Source organism: Sceloporus occidentalis, unplaced genomic scaffold (genome assembly GCF_023333645.1).
Source record: "Sceloporus occidentalis isolate IW3139 unplaced genomic scaffold, rSceOcc1.0.p SCAF_16, whole genome shotgun sequence".
NCBI lineage: Eukaryota > Metazoa > Chordata > Lepidosauria > Squamata > Phrynosomatidae > Sceloporus > Sceloporus occidentalis.
Window position 1 is genome coordinate 11,325,202 of NW_028316996.1, and position 12,497 is coordinate 11,337,698.

Sequence of the window (12,497 nt, forward strand, 5' to 3'; positions counted from 1 at the left end):
TACTACTGAAAAAATATACAGTGGAAAGGGCTGGATGCTACTTAACCGTATGAGTGGAATGTCATCAGATGGAGGAACCATGTATTGTTTTGGGTTTAAAAGCAAATAGATCAAGTAAACCTAAATCTGTGTTGTTGATGTCAATATCAATCTCCTCTGGCTTGGAGATCATGACTATAAAAGAAGGCTCGCCGGTTACACATTCACAAGCAAATGGGTAGTGCAGAAATGTTTAAAAAAATATTTATGGTATTCCTCAGTTCCCACTAAGTGTTATATTTACTACGTTTTTGCACAACTCACTACTAATTAAACATACATGTAGTTAGTGACTTGCAGGGCTGTAGAACATTCTGATTCTCATATATATATATATATATATATATATATATATATATATATATATATATATATACCAAACAATCTGAGTCCCTAAAGAGGGGAAGAAAGATGGGCATAGGGGTTAGGGTCCTAAAGAGGAAGGCTTATTAATATGCTGGTTACAAAACCTTCTTAAAGGAAAAGTATGGTCATATAATTTACCATTGTAATATTAGCACTAATTGGAATTAGTGAGGCAATCACGGGAACATTTGTAATTTATGAATAAAATGACTGAACCATTGTTGATAACTAGGTTGATGTTTTTTGTTTTTTTTTTTTATTACAGAGTCTTATGCGGTCTTTAAGCAATCTAAAGGATGTGGGGTTTCTTCAAGTGAAGGTCATCAGAGCAGATGGTTTGATGGCAGCTGATGTCACAGGCAAGAAAAAACTATTAAAGTTTTGTAGTAAAACAACACATCACATGATCGATAATATGATTTTCCAAGTGTCAATTACTTCATGCAATGTAACTTTTTGAACATTTCCTATTCCCATTTTTAAAGAAAACTAGCCTCCTAACATCACACCTTACATTTTAGCTGCTGAGCAGAGTAGTCTATTTCTCTAGCGTGTGATGCTGACCAAAGTAGGTTTATCTTCTGGAATCCAGTAGACATGATTAGGGGAGAAAAACACCCATTATTTACATATGTATACCCAACAGATTGATTCAGCTGGGAGACATGGATTGTCCGGCTCTTTACCGGCTCTTTGTTTTAATCTATGGTAAGATAATGCTTGAAAGTTTTTACACTGAGTTTTGGGTTCCCAGGGCTCATGTACAACCAGGCCAGACTCATCTGAGCCTACAGTGAGTATTTTACTTGATCTGTTATGTGGTTAGTCTGCTATGGACCCTAGACCTTATATAGACATTATCCCATAGCTTTTTTCCTCCAAACTGCATAGGTACTGTAGGTTATCAAGTTCACATAATTTATATCTATTCCTCAATGATTTTATTGATCTCAAGCTTTTTAGATGCTTATATTACTAATATAGCATAGTCAAAACCCCTGTTTAAGCCTAGATGGCTTATTTAAGATACATGTATCCACCATCAGGGTAGCATTAAAATTAATATTTCAGGTTCCATGTCTTCTTAACCCCTTAATGACAAAGCATTGTTTTCAATGGGTTTAGGGACCACCCATTGTTCTTAAGGGGTTAATGCCAGGGATAGTTATTTAGTGAAAAAGTCTGAATGTCAAGACTTTTATTATGTAATAGCAGGCATTATTAAACACTCATCTAGATCCACCAGGCATGCTAGAAGACTTGCTTTTCTCACAGAATTCTTGTAGCGCTACCATCACCACTGCAAGGGATTCTGAGTAGGCATATGAAAACAAGGGTTACAATCACCTTTTGCCTCTAGATCCACTTTACACATGGATCCCTTTAGAACAAATGTCTGCTCTACTAGACAGATTTTAAACAAAGCATGGGAAAGAGGTACAATAGCCAGATCACTGCTGATGGACAGCTGTTTCGTCATTTATGGGCATTATATACAATGTTGATCAGTCATTATTTTATAGCTCTTAATTTTCGTATCAGCCATTGGTATGATGTGGTTTCTCCGGGTCAAGACCCTAATCCTCTGGGTCGCGGGAGCGGGGTCTTGACACGCCCCGCTTCCCACCCATTTTTTCCATTTAATGGGGGTGTTTCGTGCTGCCATCAGTGGGAACGCCCCCGACATCAGTGGGAACGCCCCAGATGTCAGTGGGAACTCCCCCAACGTCAGCTGGACCGCCCACTGATGTCAGTGTGCAGTCCTGGCCGCGTCCCGGGAAGTTCCCAGGTATGTATATAATGTGTTCAACTTAATTTATTACAATGGTTGTTTTTTAAATGTTTACTTGTAGGCTTGATTTTCTGTTATCTGAGATGCTTAGATATTTATTTATTAATCCACAAGAGTGTCATACTGCATACACAGTGCAGGATATTTCCAACTCTTTGCCTATAAACTGCAGAATTTAAAAGGCCATTATCTGTTTTTTTAGGCACATGCCTATTGTCCTCTTTGTAAAGAAATGTGTTTGCAGGACATAGTGATAAGGAAGCTTCTGCAATAATCACAATGCACCACATACTCAGCTGTCACTTTAGCATATCAAACCAGGCGTATCCATTTCTGAATAAAAAAAAGCACATCTCATGTATTGTATCTCTACACAAATCTACCTTTCCTCTGGGCAAAGAAATACACATCAAATTTTTTATATATTTTAAGTATATTCTCAATTACCTACTGCCCTTAATGTCAATACCAAAGCCATTCCAATACATATTACTGTTATTAAGTACATTTCCCATTAACAATAGACCATGTACTTATAGCAGAAGCTATAGATAGCACTGCATGTAAATCACAATTAATGATTTTGGTACAGCTAGGGATGCACCGATATAACAGTTGCCGAAATATATTGGCCGAAAAGGGCATTATCGGCAAAATGGCGAAATAAAAAAAAAGACCGAAAAAAATTGTCCGTAAGGCTGCTTACCTGTGCATTGGTCGCACAGTGTGCGAGCAGCATTTCTTGTACCGGCCATGAGAAGCAGGAACTAAGCAGAGTCATGTGAATGCACGTCACATGACTCTGCTCTGTCTTCTGGGGGCGGGACAAGAGAAGCGAGCAACACAGAGGGAAGCACCAGGGACCCTGCAGAAGTCTGTGAGTGAGAGATCTGCAGTTCAGGTATGGGGGTGGGGGAATTTGTATGAGCAAGTATGCGTGATTAAAGGAATGAATATGAGTATGAGTATATGAATGAGTGAATGTACGTTTGTGAATGAATGCCACTCATTGCCTGAAACATGGCTTTTTTATACCTGTGGCGTTTAAATCTGCTACCACTAGTGGCCACCCTCCGCCCTCTGGAGCACTCAGAACTCAGGTGTGCCTTGTTACCTGGGTTGAGCCCTAGTCAATACATCCAGCTGGGCCTTGTTACCTGGATTACCCTGCCTTTATGAACCTGCCCTTCCCTTCAGTCAGGGCCTTTTTTATTGAAGTCTGTGGACCTTTCTGCTGTGGCTCTGCACCTGTACCGTTCCTGGTTACCTGCTTTGTGTCCTTCCAAGTGGATTCCCTGCTTTGTGTCCTTCCAAGTGGATTCCCTGCTTTGTGTCCTTCCAAGTGGATTCCCTGCTTTGTGTCCTTCCAAGTGGATTCCCTGCTTTGTGTCCTTCCAAGTGGATTCCCTGCTTTGTGTCCTTCCAAGTGGATTCCCTGCTTTGTGTCCTTCCAAGTGCATTCCCTGCTTTGTGTCCTTCCAAGTGGATTCCCTGCTTTGTGTCCTTCCAAGTGGATTCCCTGCTTTGTGTCCTTCCAAGTGGATTCCCTGCTTTGTGTCCTTCCAAGCGGGCTGTGTGCCTTTCGTACCCTTCCAAGCGGGCTCTCTGCCTTTCGTGCCCTTCCAAGCGGGCTCTCTGCCTTTCGTGCCCTTCCAAGCGGGCTCCCTGCCAAAAGACTTATTACCGGTATTTATTTTGCCATACGCCCGGTTTCTTGCTTAGACTGTATTACCCTTATTTGCTTGTCCTGTTATATACATAAAATACATCGCATTACCCGGATTTCTGCTTGTGGTGTCTTTGTTTGCATAATCATGCACTGTGGGTTACAGACCGAACCCCAAGTATCCCCTGCGCATGGGCTCCTACCCGACCTGATCACCCGAGTCCTGACAGGGAGGCTGTAATCACACTCCTATCATGCCCATGTTCTAGCATGTACTAGCTGCCTGGACATGATAGGAGTATGATTGCTGTTAGCAATCATATATATATATAAATAATATTGTTGTTTGTTTATTTTTTTTCGTCTAAATTGTGGTGTATTAACCACACCTTTATTAAAAGTAAGTAACACACCAAAATTGGATAGAAAAATTCACAAACAATATTAATTATATGATTAACAGCAATCACACGTCTATAATTCCCAGGCAACCAGTACATGTTAGAACCTAGGTGTGATAGCATGATAGGACTGTGATTGCTAACAACAAAGTCAGCCAGTACATGCTGGAATCTGGGTATGCCTAGGCATGATAGGAGTATGATTTCTGTTAGCATATATATATATATATTAATATTGTTATTGCATTGTTTGTCCAATTTTGGTGTGTTACTTACTTTTAATAAAAGTCATTTTTGGTTTTGGCCAAGCAAATCCTGATTTTTCGGTTTCGGTCCAGAATTATCATTTTGGTGCATACCTAGGTACCGCTCACCTTTTTGATAACACCTAGGGACACTGAAGCATAACTATGAATCAACACATTTTTCCACAGACAATCAGGGTACAAATGGGGCCTAAATGTATCAGCGCCCAACAATTCATGCAGCCCTTCTTACAATACATATATTTAAGGTGTATGACAAAACTAGAATTGACAGACTAAGACAAACTGATACATTAGGTGGAGAGGGCTGTGCTTGCAAGCTTACAATCTTGACGGAATGGGGTGAGGACAAACATAAGGAAAAGATGAGAGGTAGTGTGGGTTATATCAGTGACAGGGAAGTTATAGCAACTAAGATGGTGCGGCCTCTCTGAAGAAGTGGGTCTTGAGATTTGTCTTGAATGTTGGGAGGGAGGGTGAATGCTGAAGGTTCGGTGGAAGTTGGTTCCAGGAGGTATGGGGGCAGCACGAGTGAAGTCTTATAGACGGGGAAAAAGGAAAAGGTGATAGGAGGGGAGCCTTAGTCCATGGGAAGAACATACAGAACAACAGAACAAGTATTTTTTATGAGGGCAGAAATCATAGTCCAAATTAGAGCCTTTCCCAGCTAACCTCCTTAGAATCTGCATCCCTGCAATAGTTTCACCAGCTAACATCAACACAGATCAACCTGCAAACTTTAGACCTATCACCAATCCCATTTTGACTAAAGTCATTGAAAAGGTCATCAACCCAGCTCCAAAAGCAATTTTGAAGCTCCTGCCAGAATTGGTGGTGTGCCCCAAGGATCATCCCTTTCACACATCTTGCTGTTGCAACATGTGCATCAAACCACTTGCAAGAGGACTACATTTCCACCTCTCGCAGATGACTCAAATATATCCAGCTGTAAGGTTTACTCAATTTGACCACCTTTCCATAATACCTTCCAAATTAGGGGATAACTCTAGTAACTTATCCTTGCTTTTCTTTCTCTTGTAACTGTTCCCCCTATACTGGTTATTATAGCTGTTGATTTTGTTCACTTGCCAGTGTGCAATTATTAGATTATTATTTTAGTTATTAATTATTACATTAATTGGGGGTTTTGCCTTCTCACCTGTATTCTTAAGACTTCTGTCTGTACATTTGTGTACACCAGGTGAATTCTTGGTCACTGATCTGAGCACATATTTTTTTAGCTGTCAAGATAAGTGCTAATAATTTGATAGGGAAAAAAATGTTCTCTTCAAATTCTATGCTACTTTTTAGTTAGGTATAACACAGGTTGATCATCTCCCGTGTTATTATTTATAAATACCATACATTCATGGAGAAAATGACCCAAATCCTAATAAAGAGAGGTTCGTGTGAGGCATGTTCTTTGGTGAGTGTATGATGTCATAAGAAGGAGTCCATTTTGCAATGTGAGAATGTGGACTGTTATAGTTTTTCCTTCAAAAATAGTGGACAAGCCAAATTAATTAATTAATTAATTTTTGTATTAATTAACCAATGAAACACAAGAAAAAACAAATAAAGAAACCAAAGTGAGCAAGATATTTGATTTTAATATATAATAAATGTATAACAGAAGAACAATATAATGATGTTTTAACAATTTTTTTCATGAAACCTTAATAGCTTATGTTTAACAGTTAGCAGATTCAAATTCATTAACGGGGCTAAATCAGAACCCTGCTTGACAGCCCACTTAAAAACAGGCTGTTTTGCTGTCTGCGGGCTTTAATTAAGATGTGTTCAGCGCTAGCTCCTTTGCCCCCCGCCTGCTGTGTCACAGACTGGCGATCAGACACTTTCAGATGGACCAGCCCATGACTTTGACCTTCTGAGCGGTATTGCGTTCCCTGGGGAACCGTTCAACTCATGAGTTCCTGATTTCACACTTCCAGGATGCCTCGGCTCTTTTAACAATGACAGGGAGACAAAGGCCTTTAGAGCAGGCCGCATAGGGACTTGTTTAAATTGGAAACTAGAGAGGAGTCAAGGAACAAGGTTATGGGCTACAGAACAGTGCTGTTAATAAAGAGCTCACAGCTCTGGTTCAGTGCAAAGGGGTCTGCTTCAATTCAATTAATTGAGCCATTTATCTGAATCATCTCACACCTCAATTTTCTCACAGAATTCTTGATAAGTATCATCTTTGATATACATAATGTAGATAAATGAAAATGTGAACACGTTTTTTTTTTCTTCATGTAATGAAGGCTTCTGCCCAGGTCCATCTACATGTTATATGTATTTATATCCATGATCACATGTACACTGTGTATAATTAAGGTGGTTGTTGTTGCTGTTCTAAAACCATCAATAATATAAGGATCAATATAATTTTGATCATCTTTAGATGTCAAATAATCTTGTCATTTTATATCAGTCTGAGCTTTGTGTTCGATACATGTCGCATTTATAGTACCGATGGAGATAACAAAGGTTCGCATCTATGGTCCCCATATGCCATATAGAAACCTGTCGTTCACACCCGTTTGCTTTATCAGGTTAAAGAGATATTTCAGATTAGCAACTCAAAATTAATAATTTATAGAAAGTAATTGGCTTGCTTGGAGAGAAGCTTTCCCTATCTGTGTTCTAAAAACATGCCCCTACCACTCCCTCAAAGGCATTAGGATGCACTCTTGGAAGGCTAAGAGACTTTTTTTTGGGGATGTTTGCTAATGTGTGTCTTAGTGTGATTGTCTGGATATGTTAGTGTGAGTGTCTGGGTGTGTGTACATTCAAAGCAAAAATGCATATAGTAGAGGTGCATCAAGTCAGGGGATTGTAGCCTTCACACTAACATACTCCAGTAAGTGCAGAAAAAATAAGGGTTACCGTATGCCAATGTTTCCATCTCAGTGAAGTCTTCATCAGAGCAAAAACAAAAATAACAGGCCCCCTTAGCCTACACCCAAACCCTATGTTACATCACAGAATCTGCTGACTTGGTATGTTGTTTTGCTATACCTGCAGTAAACATGTTCATATTCATTTCTTTCCTCTCCTTTATGTGTATGCTGCTACATTTTTTTAAAAACACACATATGCAGAGAAATACATTTCTTTGGAATGATGGACATAGTGGATTGGAGACCATCCTAGCTAGAGTGGCAGATGTGTGGGAGAGATATTATTAATATTATGATTCATGTAGCGTCTCACATTTTGGAATAATGCTTTCTTAAGAACATTCTCTACAGGACAGCAGTGGCAACCTAAGGTACGCATGCTACAACGGGCATGGAAAGGCCTCTGTTTTGACATTCGGCCAGGTTGCAGACTGACTAGATATTTTTTTTATACAGTCTATTCATACAGACCTCTTTTTCACTGTTCCCTCATGAAGCGTGCCGGCTATTGATGCTGAGCAGAAGGATATGATATGATATCTGAAGTTGTGCACAACGTAAATTGTAAGCTCATTTGACCAAGGCCCTCCTCACGTCTTGTTTCTGCATGTCATCTTGTTATGTTATATACTAATTGTTATGTTCTGTCTACCCTTTGTAAAGTGATGCAGGATCTTATGCCGCTATATAAAACAATAAATAATAATAATATTAGTGCAACAGTGTATAAGCAGATAGAAGCAGATTTTTTAGAGGGAGTGTAGGTGTGCCAGTGTGAGCGCGTATGTTTAACCCCTTAATGACAATTTCCGGTTCTGGCACGGCACGGAAAAACAAGTCGATTATGACAAATGACGTGCCAGCAACAGCGTTGCTATAATGCCTCGACCTCAAGGCATTCAGCAACGCCACGATCGGCACCAGGGGCCATGTCTGGCCCCTCCCCGGGGCGTCAACAACCGCCCGTTTTAAAAGCGTTTAGGAGGCGATCAACGATCACCTCCTAAACTTAAATGGTGTCGCTGGAATGCCTCGATCAGGAGGCATCCAGCGACACCAAACACTTACCTTTGGATGGACTGTGACCGCTCCGGAGAGCGGTCACAGCCGCAGCTGCCGGTGATCTTCGCCATCCGCAAGATGGCAGCAGCCCGGGAAAAAAAACAATAAAGGTGAAAAAGTTCGCTAGACGGTCTCCAGACCCTCTAGAGAACTCTGGCTCCACTTGCAGGTTGAATACAGGTACTGCATTCAACCATGCAAGTCAATGGAGCCCAGCTTTCTAATCACAGTGTGATTAGTAAAAATAAAATAAAATTAATAATAATTAGAAAAAAATAGTAAAAAAACAGTAAAATGTAAAAATAATTTCCCACTGATGTCCCTATCAGGGGAACCCTCAACTTGAAAACATTTTTTAAAAAGGCAAAAAAAATTAAATATATATATAAAAAATATATTTTTGTGAGCAAGTCCTAAAATTAGCACATTAGCTTAAAACAATTCTCGCATGGAAAGAGTATATTAAATGCCCATGGGGTGTCTACTTTAAAAAAATGTATGATTTGATGGGGTAAATTGAATTGGCCGGGTTCAACAAGGTCCCAATTAACACGGGGGGAAGAATGGCCACACATCTAATTTCCAATTAGAAAAATGCACACGTACCAAATGTGGCCTTTTAGTTCCCCCCAAAAATGACAAACCCATGCATATGGGGTATCACTGTACTCAGGAGATGTTGCTGAACACATATTGGGGTGTTGTATGACAGCGGCATATACCAGGAGCTGTAAATTCATACATAACATAGGTGTGTGGGGGAAAAATACACACAAAAGAATACTACTGCAAACTTTGAAAAAATTCTGGTGGTAAAATGTGTGCATGCAAAGAGTTAAAATACCAGCATTTAAAATACCCTGGTGTGTCTAGTTTTCAAAAATATATGGTTTTGTTGGGCACACTGAAATGGCCCGGCTCAAAGATGTACCAAATAGGGCATGGGCAGTGGATCCCCAAACAGCCAGGCAAAATCATTCATGTGAGGTATCGCTGTACTCAGGAGATGTTGCCGAACACATATTGGGGTGTTTTGTGATAGTGACATATACGAGAACCTTTTAATTCATACCTGAAGTAAAATGTGTGTGACAAAACAAATGCAAAAAAATGACTACCACAAAGTTTGACAAAGACTGGTGGTAGATATGGTGCATGGAAAGAGTTAAAATACTAGCATTTAAAATACCCTGGGGTGTCTAGTTTTCAAAAATATATGGCTTTATTGGGCATACTGAAATGGCCCGGCTCAAAGATGTACCAAATAGGGCATGGGCAGTTGATCGCCAAACGCCAAAGTTTAACATTGAAAATGCGCATGCCCCAAATGTGGCCCTTTTGCCCCCAAACAGCCAGGCAAAATCATTCATGTGAGGTATCGCTGTACTCAGGAGATGTTGCTAAACACATATTGGGGTGTTTTATGATAGTGACATATACCAGAACCTGTTTATTCATACCTGAAGTAAAATGTGTGTGAAAAAACAAATGCAAAAAAAATGACTACCATAAAGTTTGACAAAGGCTGATGGTAGAATTAGTGCTTGGAAAGGGTTAAAATACTAGCATTTGGAATACCCTGGGCTGTCTAGTTTTCAAAAATATATGGCTTGATGGGGTAAATTGCATTGGCCGGCTTCAAAGATACCCGAAATGGCACATGGGGGGAAGAATTACCAGATTTGGAAAAAATGGCTTTGAAATAGCAAAACGCTACCTGTGCTTATTGCCCCATAATGTGTAGAAAAAAGCAAAAAAACATAAAAACATTGGGTATTTTTAAACTCAGGACAAATAGTAGAATCTATTTAGCAGGTTTTTTCATTACCTTTTATAGATGAGTAAAAGATTTTTCAACTAAAAGTTAGAAACAGTCATTTTTTTCTAAATGTTTCACCATATTTTATACCTTTTTTAATAGTAAATAATATGATACAATCAAAAGAATGTCATCTAAAGAAAGCCCTTCTTGTCCTGAAAAAAACAATATATAATGTGTGTGGGTTCAGTAGACGGGAAAGAAGAAAATTACAGCTAAACACGAGCAGCGCAGAAATGTTAAAACGGCCATTGTCACGAAGGGTACAAAAAGTAAAATCAGCCTTTGTCACGAAGGGGTTAAGGGTGTGTATGTGTTATAGAAGTGTGTAATAAGTAGTAGGAGTATTACTGTGAGTGTGTGTATGTGTTTGAGGGTCTACTAGTGTATATGTTACTGAGGTGACAAAGGGTGTGCCCCCCCTAGGCTGCCAACCCTCCCTTGTTCCGAGCCATCTTTTAGTCCCATGAAAGACTTTGATCATGATGCTCAGTGCCACATTCAGAGGGAAGTTAGATATCTATGGGCTGCGGTTTGGGCTCAATTTTTTGTTGGGATATTGCCCAAGGTTTTCAGGAATAACATATTTATTGTTAGGCCACTAATTTGGAATCATGGGATTTGACCAATACTCTCAGTGCTGGCGCCACAGCAAATTTGTTAATGCTGCATAGTGGCCAAATGCCTTCATTTGGGTGCAATCCTCTCTACAACATTAGTTTGCCTTGTGTTACCTTTTCAGGGGTTTACCTTGAAAAAAGATCCTATGAGGGCATCAGAATGTCTTGTAAAAATGAAACACATTCTACGTTTAATTTATACTATTTATCCACAAACAATAAGGTATATACAAATCTAAGTAAAGCCGTTGAGAATCCTGAAAAAGTTGTTTTTCAGATTTGTAATTTCTTTCAAAGGAGCATGACCCATTTCCTAACTTACTTTGACATAGCAGAGATTTTTTAATATGACAAAAGAGTACACTAGACATGCTTTGAATTTCTTCATAGTAAAAGTCTTTCACAGTTTTTCTTTTTAGTTATCGCTGGCATTATTATGTCTCTTGGCATACCCAGTATATTTCTGTGTCCATGTTAACGAGAGCTCGTTGCCAACGATGCATCGCTGTCTCATTCATTGCTTCGCAGCTTTTCATCTTCTCAGCTACTGTGGGTCAGAGCTGCAACATTTAATCGCTGCACAAATCTGAAGAATCAAATGCTTAAACTCGGAATGGCTGACACTCAGAATGTGAACTCTGGGAGAAAAACACCAGGCAGAGTGTTCCAAGGTGAAGTTGGCTACCCTTTCACATTTGTGCAGCTTTGAAGAGGAAAGGCTTGGAGATTCCTGAAAGCTTTGTGGAACTCCAAGCAAAGCATATTACAAATGTACTACATTTTTTCCTGCTTTTTTTGATTCATCTGATTCCATAATACCGCGATCACCTAAGGTTTAGAAAATATACAAAGCCCCCAGTGCAATTAACATAGTTCTTTAATAATTCGGAATAGTTTTAGTAAAAATGTATCATGTGATTAAGAAAAATATGTGATCTAAAAGAAGTAGCGAGTTACAATTAATTCTAAGACATTTATTCACTAAAGTGTGCATGAATAATGTGGTATAACTATGCCTTCTCTTGGTTCACTGTGTATTTTAAATATAAATGACTCTACTCACTTAGGCTTAGACTGTAGCACTAGGTTCTGTAGTTGTAAGTTTCACCAGAGATGCAACATACACTATATGGACAAAGGTATTGGGACACATAACTATTACACAACAGGGATTTTTATGACAACGCATTCTACTGTACATAGACATTAATATGTAGTTGGTCTTTATAGCTATAACAGCTTCAACTGATATTTTAGAGTGTTTTTGTGGACATTTTTGCCCATTCGTCCAGTAGAGCATGTGTGAGGTCAGGTACTGATATTTGACAAGAAGGCCTGCCTCGCAATCAGTTTAACCCAAAGATGTTCGATGGGGTTGAGGTCAGGGCTCTGTGTGGGCCAGTCAAGTTCTTCAACACCAAACTCATCCAACCATGCCTTTATGGACCTTAATAGAAGCATAGCATTGTCTAAGATGAATTGGGATGAAGGGGACATACCAAGACATTTTGGACAATGCAAGGCTTCTACACAAACACACAGTCACACGCATAAGTAGAC

General features: G+C 39.4%; 1 protein-coding gene across 1 annotated transcript in view; it reads left to right on the forward strand.

The window, feature by feature from the left end:
• The window catches only part of LOC149303034 (multiple C2 and transmembrane domain-containing protein 1-like), a 196,687-nt gene that overhangs the window by 56,412 nt on the left and 127,778 nt on the right, over window positions 1-12,497 (forward strand). Inside the window, exon 9 of the mRNA XM_089481753.1 lies at window positions 671-764. Coding sequence (XP_089337879.1) covers window positions 671-764 — 94 coding nt within the window. The remainder of the gene's footprint in view (window positions 1-670; window positions 765-12,497) is intronic.